This window comes from Amblyomma maculatum, chromosome 1 (assembly GCF_055883805.1).
Source record: "Amblyomma maculatum isolate TAMU_Amacu chromosome 1, ASM5588380v1, whole genome shotgun sequence".
NCBI classification, from domain to species: domain Eukaryota; kingdom Metazoa; phylum Arthropoda; class Arachnida; order Ixodida; family Ixodidae; genus Amblyomma; species Amblyomma maculatum.
In genome coordinates, this window is record NC_139344.1 from 334,380,398 (window position 1) to 334,408,246 (window position 27,849).

General features: G+C 43.5%; 1 protein-coding gene across 1 annotated transcript in view; it reads right to left on the reverse strand.

The window, feature by feature from the left end:
- Window positions 1-9,223: 9,223 nt before the first annotated feature.
- LOC146207473 (E3 ubiquitin-protein ligase SHPRH) overlaps window positions 9,224-27,849 on the reverse strand; it is a 61,808-nt gene continuing 43,182 nt past the window's right edge. Inside the window, exons 16-23 of the mRNA XM_084587645.1 lie at window positions 27,684-27,754; window positions 25,539-25,691; window positions 21,759-21,860; window positions 17,173-17,427; window positions 15,669-15,761; window positions 14,330-14,416; window positions 13,390-13,568; window positions 9,224-10,436 (exon numbers count right to left, since the gene is read on the reverse strand). Coding sequence (XP_084443771.1) covers window positions 10,292-10,436; window positions 13,390-13,568; window positions 14,330-14,416; window positions 15,669-15,761; window positions 17,173-17,427; window positions 21,759-21,860; window positions 25,539-25,691; window positions 27,684-27,754 — 1,085 coding nt within the window. The 3' untranslated portion in view covers window positions 9,224-10,291. The remainder of the gene's footprint in view (window positions 10,437-13,389; window positions 13,569-14,329; window positions 14,417-15,668; window positions 15,762-17,172; window positions 17,428-21,758; window positions 21,861-25,538; window positions 25,692-27,683; window positions 27,755-27,849) is intronic.

Below are 27,849 nucleotides of genomic sequence, written 5' to 3' on the forward strand. Positions count from 1 at the left end.
GATGAGAGTGCGGTGTTTGGAAAAGCGCTTGGAAAAAACACGGTCTTAAAACGAATACGGCGTAGAGCAAAAGTGTAATATTCCCGGTATGCCCGTGCAATGCTCGCGCTCGCTTGAGCAGCCGAGTGATCAAGCTCGTGTCTGTGCTCCTACTGCGATCAAATCACGCGTTACGATTCGGCAAGCTGGTTGCACCAGTGATCCTGCTGTGCACAGCACGTCTTATAGACATCTACAAGAAGAGTTATTTAAATATGTGAAGTCTCACAACTGAGCCCACGCACACTACTAATTTCCCACTGATCAAAACCACAAATTATAAAATTAGTTGTGGTTTAGCACTGCGAAAGCAACGGCGGAAGCTTCTTTTGCAGGTGGTCATTGCTTTAGCTGTCACGCATGCCACCTGCTCCTATATTATCACAGATTCTATGGCTGCCTACCGCAACTACATCAAAAGAAGAATATGTCCCCAGACTGCCAGAATCATGGACATCCCGAACAAGACAAATGTGCCTCGTCTGGACATTGGGAAATCAAGCCGTGGAAGGGAACGAGCGCGGCCATGCCGCTGCCCGAGCGCTCTTCGCCCGGGACTCGACCCCTCCATCCTCCACACCCCCCTATTCCGGCCCTCTGGCAATGTATGCGGAGAGGTTGCAGCACTGCAGACTCTCTCACAGAACCCCCCCCCCCCCCCCCCCCCCCCCCGGCCCTCTAAAGCGGAGGAAGTCAGATGGCGACGCCTACAGACAGGTATACGTACATATAATACACCAGCCCGTTTGAACACAAAACACAATACACCCCATGTTCTGCGACCCCAAATGTAAATATTGCGGGGAGAAGGCAGGCCTGCCCCACATGGTGTGGACATGCCCACATAATCCACCTGATGTCCCAAATGCTAACTATTGAGGGGTGGGAGGTTAACCTATCCAGCTCTGGACTAGAGGACCAACGGGCCCTCGTGACACGCGCGCGGATAGCAGCCGCAGCCGCTGGAGTCCCGGACTAGGGACCCCATCTACACATGTAGCTCCCTTATCTCTGCTCAAAAAAGTTTTTCAGTCAGCCAGTCACCTCATTTGAGCGCATATTGCTGTCAGTCCGACCACATCACAAAAAACGTCTACTAGCTGTGAGCATCTGGGCATGCTATATATATCATAGCCGCGTGCAGGCAGAAGGGAGGTAAAAGATACGCAAAAGGAGGAATATGAGTATAGGCACGTCGAAGCAACCACCACGAAATAAACACAGCGCGAAGAAACAGGACACAGGAAGAAGACGCATACTAGACGGGACTGGCGCTGTCCCGTCTTGTATGTGTCTTCTTCCTGTGTCCTGTTTCTTCGCGCTGTGTTTATTTCGTGATAGTTATGAACCAACTAGCCCAGACCAAGATCATAATTGAACGAAGCAACCACGTCTGCTTAAACTGCTGAAAAAGAAAAAATGGACACCAAGAAAAAAAAAAAAGCACGCGCACTTTAATGCAAGTACGAGAGAACAATTTTGAACTTTTACGAATGCACATCCTCTCGAAATGACCAAGGGAAGACTACTTGAAAACATTGTAGATTTTTATCAGTTTTATCATTGTAGTTCAAGAAAAGTTTATTCCCTTCCTTGTATGCGCTCGTGACCGCGCGCGTGGGAGTCCTTGTTTTTAAGTGGGGTGGTTTCCGTGTGCCTTTTTGGCCCACTGCGTGCACAAAATGTCAATAAATATGCTCGTGTCAAAGCTATAGCGTACACCGTCCCCTATCATATCCGTCAACACCTACAAATTCCGCCTACACCGATACGAATGTGCGCCGTCTTCACTACCCACAACGACGTCAAAAACGAGCGGAAGCCCTTCAAAGACAACTTTCCAATGTCAAGGACATGTTCTATGTCGATGTGGCGGAATATTACTCCGGCCTTTCCTATGCCTTGTCAACCGTTGACTCGAACGGCCGCCTTACGCCTCCTCTTCAGAGAAGGCGGAAGAGGCAGCCCTCGCTCTTGCTCTGACCACTCTCGATATTACCACAATTGTTATCGATTCTAAATCAGCTATCCATAATTTCTGCGCGGGTCGGACATTCCGCCCTGCCCTGTCTCTCCTCCTAAAACACCCTTTAACCCATTCTATCATCCATCTTTGGTCAACCGCACACGCGGGCCTAGATGGTAACGAGCTGGCTCACGCTTGCGCTCGAGATTTTACTGTCCGGTCGCAAGGCAATGTAGTCCACCTTCGGCCACGTGGCCCCGCTTACTGTGCGGGGGCCGCCTCCTCTCCTTTCAGGACATACGTCACCATTCACCTTGGTCGCCTTGTGTATCTTCCGGCACACAGCAAAACCTTTCGTTATCGCAAGATCTATGCAGTCAATTTCAGACTGGCCCATTTCCCACTCCAGCCTACCGCCACCTCATACACCTAGCTATCTATCCCTTCCACGGAGCAAGAAACCTTTAGGAGTGGAAACTACGCTGTTTGCGACGACCAGAAAAGGTCACGAACCCGCAGCGCCACTATCATGCTGGCCCGCCGTTTTGGTTGCCAAAGCAACCAGTCCAGGTTTCTTTTTTGTCGCTGCGTCTTCGACGACGTGCCGCATGCCGCCGCTATTGGCCTCGAGATCGAGCAGAGTCGCCACCTTGCGGCTCAGCGGCGAAACCTACTCAGTGTGGATGCGTTTTCGCGTCGCGTGCCAGCCCGCAGTGATTTACGCGCGCGCATGCGGCGTGTACAGGACTGTTTTTGTTTGTTTCGTGGTTCCTGTGAGCTTTTGCTTACCTATATGCCTCTTGCAAAATAGATATGAACAGTCTATTACCCCACGCTTCATTAAAAATATATATGTACTTGTCCGCATCGAGTATGTCATGCTTGGATAAGGACATCATCCATCGCGGTCTTCGGCGCTTGAGATCCTTTGACATGCAATGTCTCAAACGAAGTGGTACTGTCGCTACCGCCGTGTGAAAGCAAAACAGGTCGTTGCCGTCAATAAAAGTTAATGCAAACGCTCAGAAATCGCATATTCCCGTTTCTGTTTGGAATACCGCAGCTACTAAAACATATGCCACCGCAGACTGCTTCATATAGCAGAATGCAGTTTGAACCGACCACTCTATGCCTACTATGCCGTCTGTATGCACGATAGAGTTGTGTGAGTGCATTGTTTTTGTTTTTTTTTTTTTTTTTTGCTTTTAAACCTCTATCGCGGTGTCTCAATGGTAAGGGCGCTCGACTGCTGATTTCGAGAACGGGGGATTCAATCACAACCGTTTCGAAAGGCGCTCCTCTGCTGTGGGACTTGACTGCACAATAAACAATCCGACGTGTTAAATGTGGTGTTAATAATGAAAAAAAAAAAAAAACACCGACACCAAAACCAGCCTCTGCAATCATCCCTCATAGCCGATGCCGCTTTCATGCGTTAAACCCGGGCCAATATGCATTTCTTTCTTTTTTTTTTTTTGTTGAAGGCTTCTGTGCATCCGTAAAAGTTTTAGTGAGCACATTTTGCTTTAGAGAAATGCTCGAATGCTTGGGAAACCTATTCCCTGCACCTAGTTGTTACCCTAAATATTACATAATACACCTAGATTAATGTACTTTACTGGTAGCCTATTATAATCATTATAATCCCTTTTGGCCCAAGTGCTGTCTTCCGAGAAAACTCGTCGTTTCTGACAAGGGGAGTAAAACAGCTTCATGCGGGCTTAAATATCAGTGTTTAGTTCGGGAATAAATACATTTTTATAGTCGCGCATGATAAGATGACCTCCATTTCTTTCGGAATAGTGTTATATCCGGCATCTGCTTTGGAAGCAACCCTAATATTTTACTTTGCATAAGATTTAGTCACTGCTAAATAATTAGTGATAAAGAAATTTTCAGCCTGTAAAATTGCTTCCCAGAATGTGACAGTGCCAATGCGCAGTTTATAACAATGTCTTTGCAGCGAGTAATTCGTAGCTTGCACTTTAAGGTTACTGAAAATTATTCGCTGATTATTGTAAATTCTGTCAAGCGTGTCAAAGTTCTCTCACACGGTGAAATGTATTCGCATTGCAAGACAAAATACACTACTAGTTTACCGTCATATATTAACATCACACACATCAGAAATCCCTTATACTTTCCTCGGTTTCAGGAAATCATTTACAGTTAGTGGCGCATGCAGTAATACACTATCACATTCTATGACAGTGGCCTCAAAAAGCATCTCGGCAAATTCAATCCACTCAGCGCTGTACACGTGAACAACCAGCTTTCCTGTGCGGCGAGGTTTCCTGTATAGTGTCGGCGTGATCTCATTTTTGGGGAATACTTATGCGTGGTTGTCTGGGGCCAGAGTTGATGTGCACTCAGTCTAAAGCAACTCGCCATGCAGTGCGCTGCCAATGCTACATTTAACCTGCTTAATGCTCGAGTCAAGTACGATATAATGAACCAGGCTTTCTGTTTGCGTGGGCTTGACACTAAATTCGCCGGTCTCACTCGCATGAGACACGAGCAAACTGTTTAAAAGTCGATAAGAAAAACAAAGCTGTCATTAGGCAGGCCCAAGTATTAGGCGCGTGAGCGCGGTACAGCGCAAGAAACGTGCAAAGTAAATCTAGAATTCTGGTGGTTGCGTGCTTTGCTTTCCTAAAATCCGCTCTTCTTCTGCTGCATTGGCGAAATGCTTGGATTTTTTCTGCAATATTGCAGAAATACTGCAGAAGACAAGTTTTCATCGCCAACAAACCCGCCGTAAACTCGGAAGCAGACCTACGCAGCGTGCGTTTCTGCGAGCGCCGCCGGCTGCCGATCCACACTGCCGGAGTGACGGTGGCGCCACCTCTAGGTCGATCTCGCGGCGAATACCGCCGCCACTGCATACGGCCGCGTCATGCTCGGTGTTGTCGGCGCTACCTTATCTGGTCGCCCGCGCTCGCTCACGCTGACGGGAGTTTCACCTCCTAAATGGTTTCTTGCTCCCTTCTCAGTTTGTCATTTCTGCCCGTCCAAAGCCAATTACTTGGCCACATCTTAAAAATTATTTGCAAATTACTAGCTCCACATAAAGCTTTCAAATCTGGCTCGAATACTCATAAAGACCACCTCTACGAATTACTTGCATTTGAATTTTACGTCAAGTAGCATTGCAGGGATATTTCGCTCATCGGACGGCCGCGTCTGCTCCGAGATCGTATATTATGGTGTGCCCTTCAGCTATCAAAAAAATACATTTTCACTGTGTGTTCTAGATTTCTTGTACTCTACCTTCACTCTACAGAAAATGCCATTGGGAAGTGTATATATTACCTTAGGCCATTTCGCGTCTTTTCTACGCAATGACACGTGCTTTTTCGTTTCGAATTCATTGTAACGCCATTAAAAAAAATAATAATAAAAAAGATGTCGCTGCTACGGTTTCGAAAGAAATCGTCAACCGCAAAGAGGGAAAAAGAATCTCTCATGGGGAAGCCGAGCGGGTGAGGTCGCTGATCTTTCCTTGCCTTTACCAGCCCCCCCCCCCCCCCCCCCCCTCCTTTTTTTTTTTAATACGTAATTGCGATCTTAGCGCTTATACCAGTTACCAATTGTGTAGCAGGACCTGCTGCGGGCTCAGAGTCTCGGGCCTCAGAACAAGACTCATGTAGTGCTCTACTAAAGTACATTCGTAGCAGAAGGAAGAAGCCCAGGCCCGAGCTCGCCATCACCGCCGTTCTTAATCGCATTCCTAAGCGCACACTGCCCTAGCTGGTCAGGTCCCGCGTCGTCCTTCCCAGAGCGGCAGAAGGCACACTTTCTACTTTTCTTCGCTTTCATATCCTCTAAAACACACACCAATGACACCACACACGGCTACCGGTACCTTCACTTGGCGCCAAAATAGGCCTAACGCTTACGGTTTCTTTCGCTGCCAGCGACGTTCCTCGCCAAAAACGCCAAGCAGGTGGAATGCATAGATGCAAAGGGCACTCGATCGCTTGTCAATTAGTGACAGACACTTGCCGACGAAAATCACTCAACAATTAGAACGCGTAACGCGCACGAAATTTCGACACACACCAACGCTGCTAAACTTCAAACTGTACAAGATCGTTCCCTAGACACGGTTCGTATTTCCCCGTCCAACATCGTGTTGGCGTTAGATCAGCGCTCAGACCATGAGCTGTTCCTGAACGAGCCGCGCGACAGGAGATAAACGGTAGGAGTGGTTGCAGAAGCAAGTTGCCCCTCTCTTGAAGCGCGTTCATTACCTGCAACGTTGAATGCGTCGCGGCACAATGCGTTAGTTTGCCGCGTGGTGCCGCACTCCATTTGCTAATCGTCAGAGATGATAACTTTTTAATGCTCAAAAAGAGTTTGGGAGTCTGAAGACCCTCTGCATGGTCGGCATCAGTCGGGACACCGCACGATTAGGCCCCCTCTCGCGCCCGTCTTGCTAGAGCCCTTTGGGCCTGGAGCAATTGAGGAGCGCAGTCACCCATGTGTCCATGCCTCTCGGATAGGGGTAGGAAGAACGTCAGGATTCTAAGCACAATCCCACACCATGTGATAGGTATCACAGGTCTCTCCACAGTGCGGGCAACGCCCATTGGTGTTGGGATCACACTGTTTAAGTACGGCAGGACAGAGGAGTTCCTGTCTCCAGACGCCGCGGAGTTCGCTCCTCTGCCTTATTTAGCCCCTTGACAAAGGCCACCCAGGCGAAAATCCTAACTGGCCCAGTTGGTTTAAGGAACAAATTTCCAGTTCATGCCAGTTGCTTCCCAGTTGGATAGCAATGGATCCGTAACTGGGATCAACTGGGAATGTGTTCCTTAAACCAGTTAAGATTTTCTTCTGGGCAGGTAGAGGTGGTAGCTGTAGCAGTAATGGTTATTTCTCGGAACCGCAGAAGCGGTTGATGAGCCTCCGAGCCGGGACAGCTAGGATGAGGAGTCAAGTGTGTAAGCGCTCGGCCAGCCGCATCAGCGGCCTCGTTGCCTCATGGACAATGGTGGCCAGGAGCCCAGATGATGCTCTCCGAGTTGTATCGACGGCAGGCCATCTTAGAATTTCAAACGTCGGAGTGGCTCCACACAACGGCGCTTGTTGGTGGCTGTCAACACATTATTGCGAGATCTTGCAGTTCCGTGCTTGTGCTTGTCTTGCATACTCAGTCGGCGATTCCAAAAATTACCATTTCAGTTCCAAACTTTACAAAGAATGCATCAGAAAGGAACTGGAATTATGTAAGAGGAAGAAAGATCGTTGTCTCGGATATCCAAAGATAGCTGATCACAAACTAATATGGTGCAACATTTGAATGCCTACCTTTAAGTGCCTTTTCGAGTTCCAGTACATTTACTCCCCTAGGGTCTCATAGTTCCATGACACAGAAGTGAAGTTTCTGTTTTTCTGAACTTCAGACTATTTAATTAACTATAATCATTATGTTTAGATTAAGAAAGAAGTGTTGGACAGTCTTGCAGTCAATTTTGGGGCGCCTCAAGGGAGTGCACTTGGCCTAGGACAAACCGCGGACAAGAATTAATTTTTCTTCAACTCTGAAGTTTCTGTGTAAGCCGTATAGCATTCCTTTGTAGCTGTACAGCTGTGCTTGGGTGGATGTTAACGAGTCCTTAAACCTCTGCCACGTTTTATGATGGGCATTAGGTCTTTCGGCTAGACATTAATGGCACGGTTCACCCAGTGGTTCCTGGCATGGAGATTTGTATGAATATGTCTGCATGTTGTACGCATCATGACATTACATGTCCTAATCAAAAGACTGATGTCAGTAGTTACCATCCTTGGCACCAAGCTGCACCACATTATTTCAGACAATGTGGCAACTAGGATAATGGACTTGGACCTCTGAAAACCATGTCTAATTAACTTTTCCGGACACTGCTCTGCAGAGAAGTAGACCTCAGGCATCACATTTTTTTCTGAGAACTTTTTATTTGCAATTTGTTCGTATGGATTAATCACTTTATGCATAAATTTTGTTTGGGAACTGAAGTATCCATGCTGTTAACAACGCATGACTAAATATCACTCTAGATTGCATGTCTCGCATGTCGTCATCATCTCATGTACGTTGCTCGAATTGATACATTTAAATTTTTCTTCTTTCCACACACCACAAGAGAGCCCAATACGCCGACACAATGACAAACAGTATGGAGTGATGCTGCATGGTGTTTTATTTGTTTATTTTCATTTGTACCCCTCCAACCGAATCGATGATATTAAATGCAAGCAAACTTTTTAAATATTTACAGCCTGGCAAAATTTAACACAAACTGTAGAGCACTTTCAACAATGTGTGCTGCAGAAAAGTTTCCCACCCTAGGCCCGTAGGCCAAGAAGGATTAAAAGGCATTTGGTTTTTTACCACTGAGCACTAAGTGCACTGCAACAACCATCAGTCACCCACACATCAACACCCTACCACTTCTAGTACTTTACCTACAGGCTAACCACTGTTTGCAAGAACTGTAGGTGGCAGTTACTTCCATTTTTCAGAGCTTTTTTCTTGGCTTTAGCGGAAAGGTGCCATTGGTCATGAAAAAAAAAAAGAGGTGGGGGGATGTGGAAATTGGAACCATCATGCTAACCTCTTCTCGTATTTTCTCCGTTACGTATAAGTGCGCTAGATGTGGCATGCAACATTGGCAATGTTAAAAGCATTGTGCATTGTTATATGCAGCAATCATGAAAGGAACCCATGCCACCTTACATGTACTGCAGGTCACACTGAGTGTCGTTTTTAGCTATGCACCCAACACTTCCAGTCTTCTTTCCCAAATTAATTTTCTGCCCCGCCGGGGTGGCGCAGTGGTAAGACGCCTGACTACTGTGCCGGAGTTCCCGGGTTCGAACCCGACCTCGGCGGCTGCGTTTCGATGGAGGCGAAACGAAGTGGCGTCCGTGTGCTGTGCGATGTCGCGCACGTTAAAGATCCCCAGGTGGTCGAAATTACTCCGTAGCCCTCCACTACGGCTCCCTTTCTCTCTTTCCACTTTCACTCCCACCTTCCTCCCTTCCCTTACGGCGCAGTTCAGGTGTCCACAGAGCAAGTGTGACAGATACTGCGCCTTTCCCTTCCTGTGAACCAACCAACAATCATTTACTAGCTTACAGCACACACCTACGGATTTTTTTTAGCAGGGGTGCCATGACTTACCAGGCAACCTTGAAACCAGTCTACCTGGAGCGGACTCTGTGAGTGAACTCGAGAAACGGTTAAAAAAAAAAAAAACATTTATTTTAGAAGAACTTACAACTTGGCAAAAATGTGAGCTGAAATTTGACAGCCCACAACTTCTAATTACAATATGTGTACAATATCTGAAATTAAAATTTGAACTTGAACTGTCACACATTCGGTGATTACGAGAGAATCAAAAGATCTCTGAAACGAGTGTTGCCTTCCAGGGCCACACCATCTGTGTCATCTTTGGGGACAGACTGCCACGGCACTCTATGGTCAACTGTCAGTACACTCCTGTTCTGTACCTTCTTTATGATTATAACTAATAGGACTCGTACTTCCATGTTGAAACTACTGTTCCGAAACCATTGCTTAAATGACCACTGACTGCCCACCAATCGAAAACAATGTCTACACCGGTGACCATGGGGCATCATGACCAAAATGCAGCTGCAAAATGTTTTTGAAAATATTGACAGCAGAGCTACAACCACTGCGATCAAGTCATTCCGCTGGGCTCCTCTTCGTCTCGTCTCCGAGCGTTTTCCCTCTCCTGCCTTGTTGACAAGCCACTGCAAGCAAAATTTGTCCTCCTCCTTTGATGCTGGTGGGAAATTTGGAGTCCCTGCCCCACTTTACGAGGCAGTTCTTTCTTCCTTAGAATGCACATAAGGTTGTTTCTCCATTAAGGGAGAAAACCAGCGCATTGCAGAGCAAGCTCAGTTTGAGTAACCTTGACCCATTATTCATAGTTGGTATCGTGTAGCTAATCGATATGGTTTTCACTTGTGGCATTGTCTTCTGCAATTTAAATTACTCTTCGCTAAAAACTTCTGTATTTGCCTTTTTGAATAAGTAAACATGTTTTGTTGCTGCTATCTGTTTACATGCCTTTGTTTCATTCTCTACATTCAATTCCCAGCTATGCTGAGTATTGAACGATCGACCCCTATTGTCACTCCTCGCGTAATCACCGAATGCATGACATGAATGAATGAATAAAATCTAAGACCAAGATGACTCTTATGGTACAATATAAAAATGATGAGAGAAATGCAAGAGTTCTAGGAATGTGAGCAGCACATCATTCACTTGAACAGGTCCTTCAAGTCGTTGATGGTCATCTTTTCGTCATCGTGCAAGTCACTCTCTGATGTTTGTGATGATTTCAAGAAGTCAACAATACGCTCTTCGATCGTATTCTTCACCATGAAGCGATGCACATATGTTTTTCTGTGCAAGGACAGAGCAATGAGAAAAAGCATCATTATTATCTGCATAATTAGTGGCCCAATTTATAGCGAATTGTTGAAGAGTGCAAAATTTGTATAACCTTATCAAACAAACTATGATCATATCTCCAAACTACACTGGCTTCCGTCTGTATTGACATAAGCCTTGTGATAAGTAGCCAGAAAAATTCCTGACATATGAAAACATACCAGCACAAAGAAATCATTCTCAGCATAGCGAGAAAGATAAACTGCACCTTTTTTTTGCAAAAATGAAGTCGTATGTCACTGAAGGTGGAGATATTTCCACTACTTCAAAATTTGGCATCATCCAAGGATACTGAAGTCTGCTAACAAAAAACAAAAGTAAAGCACTGCGGCAAGTTGCTTTTGGTTATTTTACTTTTATTGGCATAAGCAAATCTAGCTTCAAACGCAAATAAAAACAAAAAATAAAATCTGAAAAGTTGTACATCCAGGAACTCATTCCAGTTACGTTGAGTCAGCAGCTTGGTAGCACTGTTCAGAACAGTGCACTAGATTAAAAAGCTTGTCCAGTGGGCTTCTAGTTGTACTTTTCCCTAGTTCCAGTTAAAAGAGAATTTTGCCTCTCAATAACTGTTATTGAAGAGTTAAACATTGAAGAGACCCGGAATACAAAAACAGCAAAAACTTCACGAGTTCATAAAACCTATGTACAAAAAAAAGAAACATTGCACAGAATTTCCACATGATAAATTGCCTGTGACTAAATAATCAGAACTCCAGAAATATATTACAGAATAATTTCAAGTCACAAAACACAAAGCTCACAAATGCAAGGCACAGAAATATATCAATTTCCAGCTAAAGGCAGACATAAATTAAGCCTGCAAGCACTGCCACATAGAGTTCGTTGCTGACAAAAACTAGTATGCTGTTAAAGTTTCTCTTATTACCTAACCAAGAAGGTAACCACAAGACAAGATTAGGAGTGTCAGAATTTTGATGCCTATGGTTCGTTTCCCACAGTCAAACATCCAAAAGCTTATTTTTCTTACTGTTGTGACTAGTCAAAAGAGTTATGATACACCACATATCATTGCTACCAACAGCTGTTTTCTTTTTAAGTTTTATCCTATTAGTATAGCCATACTTTATATTAACCATGACTGGAAGAATGAAAGAAACATGTCCTTTAGTTAGCAGGTTTAGAATTAGTCATTATTTGGGCTCTCAGAGCACCTGTTTACCTTTTCTATGCAGAAATTGCCAGTGCAAAAAAAGGGCAACTAGCAGACAGGTGTTAGCTGCCAAGAAGAAACTGATACTAAGGTGGGAATAGTAAGAATAAAGAAAAGACTGAAAATTAAAACTGTCCTCATTCACTGGGTAGATAATACATGCCACATAACAATATGCCACAGTTTAATTTCTACTGCTTGAAAGGTTCATGCTCACCAACAGTGAGTCATCCATGCAACGCTAACTGACCAAGTTTCACTGCAGTGGCGGAGCACATATGAGAAGACTAGACAATGTAATTCAGGACTTCATACAAGTACAGTCAGTGATTACATGAAGGCACAGGTTTCGACTGTTCAGAAGCACAAGGAAGAGTTTCGCAATAGCCACATAACTGTATAATATAAAATGTTAAGCAGAAGTGCAACTTATGGTATGGATTGAAATTGAGAATTTTACTCTATCTGTGCAATTAATGCCTCGAAATCAATAGCTTTGCTAAACATGCATCTGCAATATAGTGATTTTATCTACAGCGAAATTTAACAGCACTGTCTGCTTTGAGCCTCCCCACACCTATACTAATAGGATATTGATATCCATACTGGTTATCAAATACAGAATCACTGCAAAATTGAAGCTTTGAAATCATTTGAAGTTCACAGTTTTAAGCAATATGAAATGTTTGAATTGAGAAAGTGTATTGGCTGCCTAATAGAAGCATGCGCAAGGGAAATGAAGAAATAACGATACAGAAGGGAAGAGCACAAGGACTGGTGTATTCATCCGCCCTTGTTTTTTTCTTTACACATGTACAACCAAATCGTCCAGCAACGTGCACTCCTAATGGGAGCATTTCTGAGCTTTCCATATGTTTGAACAGAGCCCTATCGTTTAGAGCCAAATATTCTTTTTTACACAATCTTCACCTAAACTTGCAAGATAAGTAGAATTGGATGACTCAAGTGGCTCAGAGCAAAAGATGGTGTCGTCTGTCCCCGTATATAGGAGAAACAGTAAACAGGCACACAAAGTACTAGCCCAGTGCTCTGTTCTGCTTGAGCCAAAAAGCTGACAAAGTTTGCCTCTCAACATAGGCACATCATTAGTACTGCGAAAAAATTAGTCCACACTCAGTGAAGGGGTCTAAAATGGTAAAATCAGCACTGGGTGCAAGACAAGACATTCTTTAAAAGCACACTGCAGAAAACCCCATTCAATTTCTGCTCTCAGTAAAATGCATTTGTTTGCCTCAATGCTATGGAACGTCTGCTGACATTGACTGATCAGTTGTAAAAGATAATATTTATTCTTGAAAAATTTGCAACTGAAAATGGCATGTTTCTTTTCTTACTGTTCAACTGAAGGTCGGGATGTGAATGATGTCACCAAGAGAGAGAGTTATAGATTCCATGATTGCTGACTAGCGGATGTGTGTGTGAAAGTGAGGTCTAGCCTCGGAGATCACCAAAGAAAAAAAAAATATTATTCATGTCATTCGCAGTCACTCGAGGGGAAAGCCTGTAATAACAACACCTGTTGTTCTAATTTTTTCTCAGTCTCTCACAGCATATGAGCCTCATTTGGTGTCAAAATAGCCTTTTTGTTGTCAGAACGAGGTAGTTGACTGATTTAGGCTAGCTTCAGTTTGTCTTTTGTGTCTTTTCAAAGAAACCGAGCATGAACAAGGGGGGAACATCATGCCCTGGCCAAGGTCACTTAATCCTCACCGTGTCTGTCCAATGCGATGGACGCGGCCAATAGCCTGCAGCTCATCACCGAGGTTGAGAATGGGCTCGACTAGGAACACGTGTGTGGCTTCAATCAGGTTGAGGCCCTTGGCCCCCAACCTCATCGGTAACAGCAGCACTGTGATGGACTTTTCATGCTTGAACAGTGCCAGGTTATTCTGAACAAAGAGGGAGCAAAAGCACCATTACTGCACTATTTAATGCGACACCAAGACAGGCAGCTGAATAGGGAGTTCTCTTTCATTAGTGGTCAAAGCTTACAACACCTGTAAAAGCTGGAAGTGGGTGCCCTTCATCCCAGTGATAGGAGAAAGGGGCCAATAAACTGACCTTACTATACTCGCTGTGCATGTTATTTCTACAAGCTCCATGATGCTGGTAGTCTTGAAAACCTCATCAGAATGTCAACGTGTGCAATGACTTTAGTCTATTGCCAGAACTTGCCGTTTCTGATTTCCTGTGGTGCACTCTGAAACATGTCTTGTTAGACTTCTCTCAAAACAAATGTGTTTAAAACTAGCACGTTACAACATACAACAGTTTAGTACAAGGAGGGGCCGCTGGAAACTGCTGCGCTAACCTAATATATTTCCATTTCGCTGGAAGTGCATTCCTGAATGAAAATAGGAGGACATTACACGTGAGACCCTCCATGTCTGCATTTTCAGGTGTACAGGCCCACTCACCATCTGCCAAGGACTGCGATTAGCATAACTTTTTGTAGCAGTGGTGGCATGGTAAAACTTGTGGCAAGATGTTTATTTTGTAACGATGAAACAGTCTCAACCAAGCAACAGAAAGCAGATCAAAGCAGCAAAAACGTCGAGGTATGTTTTCCTGATAAGGGTAGAGGCTCTATTTCCACCTCCCAAGAGAATCAAAGGCCAAAAGAAGCACAGAATTTGGCTGGTACACGTACCTTGAAGGTGGATCCTACATTAAGCGAGATGCACGACACATCATTCTCTTCCAAAGCTCTCTTCAAGAGATCTAGTACTTTAGGCCACTAGAAAACAGTTAAAGAAGGAAAGTAATAGATCAAAATATTCACACGTACATATACGCACAGGCACACGCACGCACGCACACACAAACCACATATTCTGCTGATAACTAAATATAGGTGAAAGAGCCGGCCTCAATAAGGTGGAAGCATTGAAATATACAACCCAGTCCTTGCAGTTTCCAATTTTGTCCCAATGAGCTTTGAAAACTCTCAAGTGTTCCTTCACTTCCTCATTTTACAGGCTCAAGTGATGCTAAACTTGACTACTGTATACGACAGCTCATAGACTGAGCAGAGGTTTAAGAACCATAACCAAGATACCACATATGAACAAAGCACTAGAGGTGAACTGAACCTAAACTGCTTTTACTGTACCCTGGAACACAGCAAATTTGTTAACTATGAATTCTCTGAAATAGATTAAATGGTTTAAATTCCTAATTTATATGGCAATCAAACTACAGACATACATATTACTGTGCAGTTCATAGGAAACAATCTGATTTTATCTAATTACAAAGACAAAAGTGTTCAATGTATGTCGAAGTCCAGCACCCCCATTGTCTTGAATATGACTTCATGTAACTGGTTTCAAGAAGCCATATAGTATGAAGCATGTGTGCTTTGTGCCACAAATAGTCTAGTGACTAAACATTATGTGAACTGTCAACGTACACAAGCTAACATTCATATAAATGGCTTATTTTAAAGAATTACCTTCCAAAGGTATGAGCAGGACTATCTATATCTACCTTGCAGCATTTCTGAGTTACAAGTGGGACTACAGATTGATCTAAGCAAAACTATCCTTCCTCTAACTTTTTAACTCTGCATACTGTTACATATATGCCACATGCAAAAGTGGTGATGGCCCTGTGCCCTCAAAACCCTGGGGAAGCGGAATGCGTCCCCCTATCCTTAGCTATCGACCATGCGACCCAACACGCTATCATGACCATCTGCAGCCATTATTGCGTATCAAGTATGCCCACTTTCTTTCATGCATCATCCCACACACTGCTGCCTGAATACTTGAACACTCTCCCACCCCACAACCCATAATTTGTTTTTCCTCCTATTTCTGTTGTGTACATTTTACCATATTAACCAGCTTCCTTCAACACTAATTGCAATGTGGAAGGTGAGAGCAGCCGCACGTCACATATCTCATAGAATCTAAAGACAGGCTGCAAGGTATGCTGCAGATTTCAAAATGGGTCAGCTCACTAAGAATGGGGCTTTGACAACTTACGCTGGAGAACATGAGAATCTTCACGCCGGGCTCGTCTGCCCTGATCTCTAGAACGGCCTCCAAAATGCCACCAACCTTGGTGCTGTGGCTACCCTGTAGATGAACACCAATCACAGTTACTATTTCAAGCCGTCACCGTCATCTTAAAGGATCTCAACAGGGACTGAAGCAGAAGGCTTATCTATCCGAGACAATCACACACACCACGAGAAGCAGATGATATTAACACTTTAGAACTTCCTGAAAGATACAAAACTTAATTTTGGCAATTTCTGACAGCAATTCACACTAATCCCTTCCCATTCATGCACAATGTATTCCACCTGCTCAAACTACACAGATTGCATTCCAGCTTGGTACAACCCCACTGAGTCATATTTCTGAGCTGTAAAGAAAAAAAAGGTGACGCGATCCTCTTCACTAATAAGCTATACCTGGATGACGACATCCAACACTCTCAAAAATGGGAGAAGCTTCTTTGAAAGTAAAATGTTGATCGGTGAAGAGTTACGAAAAAGTCGAGAAGCCTTTTAAGTGCTTACTGCCAACGATACTGAAGGCACGTGTTCTGTGACAGCAGGATGAAACAGCCTCGTGGCACAGATGCATAATGCTTTCAATTATTCTTTCTAGGGTCAAGGGATGCAGAAGTTGAGAGCAGTTTACCATAGCAGCACAAAAAAGGAACTTTCGCTCGACAAAGTCATGCTTTGCCATCATTAGACTACACTGCACTAGAGTCGTCTTGAGGTAGCTCCCAAACACTTCACCACAAATGTACGAATTGTCCGTTTTAGACATACATATTAAAAGCTTTGCCTTGTGACATGTCTGCTCGCCCGGGAAGCAAAATACAGGAATATGTCAACAATATGGCATCGACTGGATAATGCCAAAGCAGAATATGGCAGCTGAAGACAGAGACAAGAACAGCATCATCCCCGCATTCACACCCTCTGACCTTGAACAGGACAAAATCATTACAAAATAAAACGTAGATAAGCATCTTTTCCATTAATTCCCATGCCTAATTATTCTGAATCAGCATGCAGTAAATAACAAAGGGGGAACTGCGCTCCCTATATGATACCATTTGTGGCTGAATTCTCCCGTGGTGGCCTATCCACCACAGAAGGAATTTCTCCCGTGGAGGACTATGATCAGTGAGATATTTCTCAACTCATTTTCACAGGCTTCCTCCACTTTTTCAATGCACCATACATATTGGCAGTAAACAGGAATGGCACCAATCTGATTCACACATGCCACACCACACTACATGCATAAGAACATCACTGACTGCCGCCGTGACGGCATGAAGAACATGACCACTTTGATGGTAAATGTGGACTACCATAGCTGTTTTACCGCATGTTTGCCCAGCCTTCCTTGACTCCCTGGTAATGAAATGCCACGAGTAACCATGCATTTCACACACAAACATGCACTGCATACACAAGAACACAGACTCTCACACCCCAACAGCAAAGGAAACAAGGCCTACCTTGATGGTGAACCTGGACTGCTGGGCCTTTGCAGCGACGTCTACATAATAGATGTCTCCCGCTGCACAGTCACGTCTACAGATGGCGCAAAGCACCTTGTTTTGGCGCACGTGCGACGGAGTGTTACAGACTGTTCGTATGCATTCCAGGCAGTAGCTGTGGCCGCACTGCATCACACTCCAACTTGTGCCCAGTGCATTCCGGCAGATGGGGCAAAGTTCACTGTTGCTCGCGCCATTCTTATGGCTGCCAGCCTGCGCCAGCAAGAGTAAAGCACATTCTATGCACTACACATATACATCATGTGCAACAATGTCATACTGCAGCCATCTCTTAGACTGGGAATACAGCGAAATCTTTACATTTTTATGACCCACCAATTGCCACCTACTGCTACGTTTACAGTGGAAGCTAGGCTTTACATACTAAGATAGCAACTGTGACGTCATACGAAAACTACAAATATAGTGCATGCATGCGATCAGTACAAGTAGCACAACGACCCTCTTCTTAGACACAAATGATGTTTTTGTTGTCTTGTCTAGCAAATAGGATGACATTGCTGTAATTTCATTAGATTACGCATTTGTCAGCTATGAATAATGTTTACTTACATTGGCTGGTAATTCAGCACTGTAGTTATAGCTTTTGAAAAGAATTTCAAGACAGAATAGCTTGTTTATATATTGTTCACAAAGATAAAGCTCTTCTGTGCACGAAGAGATTAACACGCGCTTTGTTCCCCTTGACAATGCTAGCCCCTTAGCTTAAATAGGCAACCTTCAAGAATAACTGTTCATATACAAAATAATTGGGCGGACTACTTTGTTGCCGTCTGATGGAGTATGCTTAAACCCTAATGAGTAAATTTAAGACTGCAAAGGCACAGGCCTTGTCTAGGAGTTCCATCGGTAGAGCTGCGGAAAAACAAGTTTGCTAGTGTGACTTGCTGCATTGCAAATTTTTCACATTTGACATAATGGCAATGCTACAGTAGCTCTACAGTCCATCGATCAGGACACCTATTGAACACTCCTGTCTCTCTCAATACCTACACTGTGTATTTCAATTTCTCCAAACCGCGTCCAGTGCCCTTTTGTACATGCTCTATTCTCCTTCAGCATGCACACTGTTCTGCCCGCACGTGTCCTCGACAGACAAGAGTCACCGTTTTCATTAATGTCTATATACTGTCGAGGAGAAAAGTCCCTAGAATGTGCTATCAACAATCAAAGCATGCAGCTTTCTTATCGGCCAATAGTTTCAGATCATACTTATGAATGTGAAAGCTCGACTTGAGTTCGCTCATATGTGCTTCAAAAATAAGGCAAATATTAGTTCACATCACATTTCTATCCAAAACTGCCAGACATACGATATAGTACCTGAAGCCATGCACTGTCTCAAAATTCTCAATCATACAAAACAGTGTGACCACCTCCGTACCACCAATACTGCCTGTGCGATTGCCATGGCACTGAGTATGATACGTATCCCATTGCTGGAACTCTATGACTGTCGTATACTATTTATTCTTAACTTCACATACCCAGCATTTGCTTGAGATTTCTTCTAAATTAGCCCCTTTTACAGTTTCAACAGAAATAGAGGCTCGGCGGTGGTGTGGTTACGATTTCCGAATTTTTCATCTGCCGCTGACAGCAAGTTTTCTGTACAGCAGGACCCTTAACGATGTCGCATTAATATACAGGTGTTGCAGCTTACCACCAGCTAAAGTGGATATTGCGTACAGATGTTGTTTGCGCTCTAGCACATGCACTAATCGCAGCGGTGTGGGTATGGTACCGTGGTGCTGCAGTATGGGCTTATGCTTTGTGTCAATAGCAGTGTGAAGCTGCAGATGATGCAAAGCAGTAGACTATACTATGCGAAGCGTTATGCTCTGTTCCAGTGGCACTTCAAACTGTGGTTATCTATTCTCTTTTTGTGCGTGTGTGCTGACAGAGGGCATTATGTTGTGTTAACATTAGGTTCACGTACTGTGCACTGAGAGCTGCTTTTCAAATTCAGTGCACTACACTGCCGAAGGAGTGTTTGTACGTACAGGCAGGCTCTCTCATCCATTTATATTTAAGGTTCACATACTGTGCACTGAGAGCTGCTTTTCAAATTCAGTGCACTACACTGCCGAAGGAGTGTTTGTACGTACAGGCAGGCTCTCTCATCCATTTATATTTAAGGTTCACGTACTGTGCACTGAGAGCTGCTTTTCAAATTCAGTGCACTACACTGCCGAAGGAGTGTTTGTACGTACAGGCAGGCTCTCTCATCCATTTATATTTAAGAAATGGTATAGTTTACCATGTGCTCAACAGTCACACGGATAAACCCTCAACCCCCCAAAAAAATCTTTGCAATATGAGCATTTCGATAACAAGTTCCGAAGATAAAAAGACTGTGTCCCTGTAGTAGTTCTACCCATTCATGCATCACTTGAACAAGCAAAACAGCCTAAAAATTATAGAGCACTGCAGAATCTGCATTGGAGTAACGTGAAAGCACGGATGCTGCTGATGGTTGCTTCTGGTTGCTTCTAGTTGCTTAATTCTTGTTTACCCATTTTAGTCATTGGTACTTTCAAATTGCACGCCAATCCCTTCTTATGCTCTTCTTCGGCTCTACTTCCGGTTGCGTGACGTCACATCCTCTACGTCACATTAATTCACTTCTTGTTTATTCATTTTAGTCTTTGGTACTTTCAAACTGCGCGCCAATCCCTTCCTATGGCCTTTTTTGGCTCTACTTCCGGTTGCATGATGTTACATTAATTCACTTCTTGTTTACCCATTTTAGTCTTCGGTACTTTCAAATTGCGCGCCAATCCCTTCCTATGCCCCTTTTTGGCTCGACTTCAGGTTGCGTGACGTCACATCCTTGACGTCACCATAATTGACAGATTTAAAACTATTTTAGTATTTGATACATTCAAATGTGGTGCCAAGCCATTGGCTAATGAGACCATTTTTGCCTTTACTTTTTAATTTTTTGCTTCTAATTAATTACCTAATTAACTTATTCCCCTAATTACGTTTCGCACACAACATTACGTCACCCTCTATCGATTGACACTGCTCATTAACTTCTATGACTTCTCAATTACTCACAACTACTGCAGACATGATTTTACATGTTCTGCCTCTAATTAATTACCTAATTACCTTATTGGCCTAATTAGTATTTCAGACAAAACATTACATCACCCTCTATCAATTGAAACCACTCATTAACCTCTACCACTTCTCAATTACTCGCAACAACTGCGGAGGCGGTCTGCGGACGCGACCTGCGGACAGAAATCTGTGAACATAGCGAAGTAACACTTTCGCAATAAAAAAGACTGATGTCGAGAGCAGTCACAACTTTTCTGTGCCTTATCACACTTTCCTGCTTACACAAAAGTGGTAGTTTATGGGTGGTGTGGCTAATACTTTCTTGCATTTAATTATAGCGTATGCTTGATAAAAAAAGGCCTTAGTATCCTGTCTTAGAAAAGAAAATTCTCTTCAAAACAGTGTTAGTCTCAATCGTCATTTTTATTCAAGAGGATATAAAAAAAATTCCTCCCCAAAACTTGTAACCATGAAGGAAAAAAAATGATTAATATCTGATATCAGTGTATTTTCACACAGCTAAAACATAAAAGGGAGTTAGAATATATGTTTTGCCCTGGAGGGATTTGTGCGTTACACCAGTGAAAATCAATATTTTATATACAGGACTTCTTGAGTTATGTGAAAAAAATGCAATTCCTATGTACTATTCAATATTATGCCAGAAGAGAAAGTATAATGCCAAGGCTAACACCTGGTGTTGCCGTAGCGAGAAACACGACTCTCTTTGCAGTCACCAGCAAGTGGTCCCTCCCAAAAGATGTTTACACCCGCAGGTAGGAATTGTGAACTTTTGGACTTGAAGGATATCTTAGGATAGTGAAACGATCCTGAGAAACAAACTTGTTGGCGGATGCCAGCTGGTGGGCTAAAATTGACAAATCCAAGTTGTCCCCAGTGTCCCCTCTGCTGTCATCGTCCAAAAAACATAGATGCATCAAACATGCTGCTAGTCAAAGCAGTGGCGTGCGACATCGTCATTATGATGTAAACAATGAGCGCTCATCACCTGACCTCACTCTGAAGGCTTGTTTTAAATCTTACCATGCAGCATAAAAACAAAACTGAGAACAGAAACAGAGAGAATATATTCTTGTTACCCAGTGGGTGGTTCTAGCTGTCCAGGGGAGGCTTGGAAACCGGGAAAGTGAGGCTTTGAAGCCATCGATAGCAGGCTATCGATGGGAATAGGCATGGACAGGAAAGTATTAAACACGCACATACACATGCTGTGGCATTGACTTATCCGACAACACCTGCAGTACAACCACTGCTGCTTTGCGGTGGCTTGACGGGCAATGGCGCCATCTGTCTGAGATCGAAAGAAGCGTACAGGGTGGCGAACAACCTGTGGTCACGCTGTCGGGCAGAGTGCCAACACCTAAATACATATATTCTTACAAGAAGAGCACCATGGCATGGTAAAACCAAAGCATGATTTTGATTTGCATTACCTTTTCAAGATTTTGCAGGTAATAAAACTGGCCCAACTTTTTCCTGAGGTCATTTTTGTACAGGTCCTTTTCATAGCAATACTTTGCCCACTGTTCTGGCACCTGAGCAAAGTAAAAAAAGAAAGAAAAGAAAATCAAGAGAAATTTGCCAGTGTTGCGATTAATTAGCAAGCATGAACCTGCCTGCAATGCAGTTCAACAATAGACAGATATAAACAAACATGGTATAGCAAGAGCTAGCAAAAAATGGCAGAAAAGAGCCTCGCCCAAAATGGCATCAAAACGTATTGACTAGGCTGCTAAAATAAACGCTCTGTTATTGGAATAACAAATAAAACTACCTGGAAATGTTTAAGGATACCATCCCTTAAACATAATTCTACACTGAGTAAGTAAAATCTCGTTACAAGAGACATGGTTACAAGAGACACTCGGTTATAAGAGACACTTGAAAATGGTTAGGTTGGTTTCCCTATGCTTGCCATGTTAACAGCATTGCATACAAGAGACATGGTTACAAGAAAAACACTGTTACTAAAGGCAACTTTTGCAGGTCCCTAAAGTAACTTCTTCACCATTTATAAGAGACACAATTAACCAAGGTATGCTCATGCAATGCAGCTGACTCGTACCAACTTGTATGTGCGGCAGTTTAGGTTTCTTTATCTAAGTTCTGTTCCATATATCAGTGTCCTTTTTTGTAGCAATACGTCAAGAGCCGGGAAGGAGTGCCTTCTCTTAAATGGAAAATCAAAATGTTCCTGTAGTTTCATCACACAGGAATGTGACGACAGTGGCTGAAACAGTGGGGACAGTTTGACCTCCCAGTCAGGAGGAGGCACTCCTTCTTGGTTCCTGATATATTGCTACAAAACAGGACACTGATATGGAACAAAATTTAGCTGAGGGAATCTAAACTGCCGCACATACGAGTTGGTAAGAAGTTTTGGTTACAAGAGACCTTGGTTACAAAAGGCATCTTTTGCAGGCCCCTTAAGTGTCTCTTGTAACTAGGTTTAACTGTACTATGGATGACATGGCAATGTGAATAAGTTTGCAGAATTTATTAACTCTATTCTTGAAAGAGCACAGAAACCAAACTTTGGGTGCATTTGTCTTGTTACTGATACATGGATCACCTCATGGTTTCTGCGCAGAGACACTAATTAATATGTAATTAAATTTCTTTCTCATCTATAATGCTTTATGTTTCAACAGCTACGTGATGGCTATGACATCAAAGTGAAGTCTAGGTCACGTAAGTAATGAAAGTTTACAATACTACAATCACTCCTGCATCATTTTAATTCTCTACATCATTACATTCAGCCTGTCTCAAGAACAAGAATCAAGAGTGAAGAAGCAGTTTTTCCATCCCTCACATGACCTAGATTAACTTTGACATTATAGCCATTGATTTTGATATCATACATAATATCTCAACAGTAAAAAAAAAAAAAAAAGAAAAAAAAAAAAAAGTTAAAATTAAAAAAAAAAAAAACAGCAAACGTTTTGTCTTCTGTATTTCAGAATTCACATGGCATTTGCAAATAAAATTAAGCTAGAACTGCACAGAGGTGTATACCCTACTGAAAAATCCAGTATATATTTTATAGTGTTTTGTGTACCAGTTTTTGTACAGGAAGAACTTGCATGAAATAAGGCGGAGCTGTCAAATCGCTGCTGAATACTGTAAACTTTAGTTGATTCGGCCCTCAAAGAACCAGAAAAAATGTCCAAATTAACCGAAACCACGAATTATCGAATGGGCCTAAAAAGGCTGGCGAAAACTGTTTGAATCACACTAATTTTATCTGATAAACACCTGCACAAAAACTGTCTGCATTTGAAATGAAACCAAACTGAGAATGAATTTTTTTCTCCTGATTTCGTCAAAAACTCTGCTTTGCGCACACTGTTGGGAAGGCCACCTGCACAAAACGACCCTGTCAAGTTTTGAGAATACTTCACTGCACAGTCCACATAGTCAAACATTGTGGTGAAGCAAGCAATGCAGTGTTAAACTGATGGCAATTTGCACTGGTCGATTGGAGCTGGGCGCCCGAACCGGAATAGAGCGACCTAAACCGCTACAGAGCGAATCACCCTAGGTCGACCAGCGGAACGTGCAGAGCGCGCGGAGGAAGTAAATGCTGAGCCAGTTCCGCAAGTTGAAGTCACATCCCAGCGGCGAAATTGTTGCAGATGATAAACTTTCTTTCGCATAATTTTAACGCTGTAGGTGTTTTTTTGCGGAAGCAACACTACGCATGCAAGACCGTTTCTTCGCGGTAGCCACGTCGCACCACTGCGCGGTAGTTACCAAGGCCTCGTGCCGCCGCCGTGTCTAGCAGCTGCTCCTCTGTCACCTATCAGCGCCATAACGCACGTTCGCTCCTCTCTTGCAGCTGCGCTCGCTCCGTGTGGAGAGGGTGTGCTGCCGTGGGGTATATACCAGTGCGCTTAGGCTCGGTTGATCAAAAGGCCAGGAGACAGGCTGAGAAGCGGAAGGAGCAACGCGCACATGAAACCGACAAAGAACATGCCGCCAAATTGCAGAAACGCTGCGAGAGGTACGCAGCTAAGCGCTCCGCTTCTACTTCTGAGTGTGACAACTCTGAGGCTAGCTGTTCGAGTTCCCAGTGAGTCCTCTTCTGCAGAGCCTAGGCTTACCAAACAGGAGTGTTGGAATGCAACTAGGCAGAAACGTCTTGCCGAGGAAACTCAAGAAGTCACACTATCTTACCGACCACAAGAGCGTACTCATTGGGATTAATAAACAAGCTACATAAGCTATACTTTGTCTGTCAACGTCGATAAATTAAACCACAACCAAGCTACCGCAAAGCGGATTATAAGCGTAGCCAAGCAACCGTTGCTTCCGCAACACAACCAGGTTTAACCAGAGCTAAACCACAGCCAATTTTTTCAATAGACGCACATCAACATTTTAGCGCAAAAAAAAAAAAAAAACGGTGATGCCCAGTGCCCTCTGCCGATATCGCTAAAACAGCCAAAAAATTCCAGAAGTGACGACCTCATTGCTAGAACTTCCGGCGAGATTCAACTCTGGTCGGCAAATCGAGCTAGAGTGCCCTGATTTGTTCCAGCCAACCAGCCGACCAGCGGAATATGCGCAACCTATCCCGGTCGACCAGTGGACTTCGAAATCGTCATCCCGGGGCAAGAAAGCGTGCTCTGGAGCAACCAGTGAAAATCACCACGAAATAAATTTGAAAATTTTCGATGTACTCGGTAATTTTCAAATATTTGAATTCGAGAATTCTGAATATCAGTGCTTAGAATATGAATACAAACCGAATAACAAACATATTCGATTCACATTCGAAATTTCGAACATTCGCACGCCCTTACTAAAACATACTATACATAGCGCCATTACTGGTGCACAGCATTTTGGCATGCTGCCAAGGTCTATGCTGCAGACTGCACCGACAACACTGTTAAAAAGAGCCAAGGCTGTGATATGAGTTTAGTGAACAAAGTACTGCTTCTGATAGGCACCCATCCACAGAAGTGCACAGAAAAGGAGGGACAGGCCTGTGCGAGTGCTCGTGGAACCCACAAAGGCAGCTTACAGAATCCGTGAGTATTATAGCACTGTTGAGATACCCTAGGTATAGCACTCAAGAACATATCCCACCCACTTAGACACCAGCAAGAAAGAATAAGTAGGCCATCTTTTTTAAAAAAGAGACTTTGAGGCACAGTCGAGGCAAGTCTTCTCAAGTGAGTTTTTACACAAAAGACATGTGGTACCTCCCAAGGCCTGAGGACATTGACAGGCAGAGGTTTTGTGTCTTTCTCCTTGCCGGGCTCAGGTGCTTGGACTTCCAAACGCACAGTCGCCATCTCAAGTTCATCCAGGGCTCCCACAAAGTCTCTGATGTTCATGTAGACTGCTCGCATAGCCTGGACACAACGAAGTTTCAAAAGTTTCAAGGTTGCTTTCAAAAGAACACAAGAGAAACAGAAATGTTACTCGAGTACAGAAAACTGCTGCTAATTTCCCACAGGTGAAAGCAAGCTCAGCATTTAGCAATGTGACATATATGGAACGATGTGCTGTACAAATAACAACCTCCACGTACAAATATGTGGAGACCATCTTAACAACAAGACAGGCTTTAAAGAGATACTTACATCTAAACGAACAAATCACAATTGCTCTGAAAACAGTAACTGCCTGGAGGAATCCTTAATTTGACAAAACAGCTCACGGCAAATTTGGCCCCTATTGCGTCCCTTATAATATGCACTCTCGTTTCATGCTTGTTACATTCGATACCATGAGCCAGAAGACTCAAGCACATAATGCCTCTTATTCAGCTCAGGCAACTCTTGCATTTTCACATAGAAGGGCTATGTAATGTCTTCTAGACGACAAAAACAAACTAAAAGAAAACTTAAGGGCACACTTAGGGTATCGTAAAGTACCTTAAGTATGGAACATGATAGTGTTAGAATCTGCAGTTCTGCTACTTTACTATTTGTGAAAATTCCTGCCATTCTTCGTATCTTTTTTTTATAACCTTTTCCAATTAATTTAATTTTCTTTTCAGCAAAAGTGCTTTTCTTCAGAGGACTCCTCTGTAACATAGTTTGGCCCATGCTGCGGCCCTGCGGATGACATCATAACCCTGCAGAACCCTGCCATGTCACCTGCCAAATGAAACCTGCAAATCTGGCTATGCAGTTCCGCGATTAGTCAAGAGGTTGATGATGTCACAAAGTCATATGTGACCTGTCCAAGCACTGGTGTGGGAACATCACGTGACCGCTCTCGACCAATCGAAGAAATCTCAGACGCAAGACATCGCCGCTTTTTTTTTTTTTTCAGAGTTCATAATGTGGACTGTCACCTGCTAGAGCATGTGCCATCTTGGCTAAGAAAGCCTCTAATTGGTCATGAGATTGATGACAACGATAGGTCACTTCGTCTGGCTCAGTGCTGATTGGTCAACAGAGTGTGAGACATCGCAAGACCACATGACCTCTCTAACTAATCAGAAAATTTTGTGACACAAAACAGAGCCAGCTTTTTCTGGGAATGTGGACTCCAATACTACCACAATAAAAGCTCTTTGACTGAATGTACAAATAGTAGTACCCCCTAAAATTACCGACCTAACACAATAGTGGCAGTTTCAATAGAAAGGAGAAGCAAATTTTCTGAAATGTTGTTGCTCATAAAGCAATCTAATGACCCTTCTGCAATGGCCACGTGCAACAGAGTTCAACTAATTGACAGATCAACTTTCCAACTGCTGCCAAACTGAATAGTATTCGAATGTAGCAGGTATTTTTCAAGCTACTCTGCTCAACCTCTTGACTATGCAACAAGTGGCCCACTAATGAACAAAAACAGTACCTCTGCATTTTTTTACTGTGCTTCACAAACACTCAGTTCATATTATAATTCACTGTGGTGCAATTCCTGCCCCAAGTCTGAGCTTTGTGCATGCCACTAATGAACGCAGAGCCAAGACAATCAATTAGAGGCATGTTTGGCTTCAGTGCTTGGCCAAAGTTTTCAGTGCTCTATGACGCATAAAAAAAGGAAAAAGTTTCACATCTGGATTTTGACCAGCTAGGCGAGCAACCATTTGTTGTGGTTTGAGAAAATACAGCCAGAAAGACTTTACACAGTGCACCGTTGCATGCTGCAACAGTTGCCTTCTTGACAGCTGGCTCCATGCAGCTAGAACTGCTAATCTCCGTTACACTGAACTGCTACCGAGAGCTCAACGACCGATGGCACTGCTAGTTAAAGCTGCTCACTGATGCTCAAGTGAACTGCCATTGAAAATTGAGTTGTATCAATTACATAGACTTTTGCTACGCTCTGCAGTGAGCATCAACAAAGTATCGCACTTTCTGTCGTCACCTGAAGAGGCTACTTACCCGAAATTCCTTTTTCCAGGCAGCAAAGAGTTGGACGTGCACCTGGCCATCCCCACACACGGTTTTATCATCTAACACAAGAAGGAGAGGTAAGATATTTCAATCATAAAGCACAGGGGCCAGATATGTAACAGCTCTTGAATCTGAGCTCACGCAACAGGAGTTA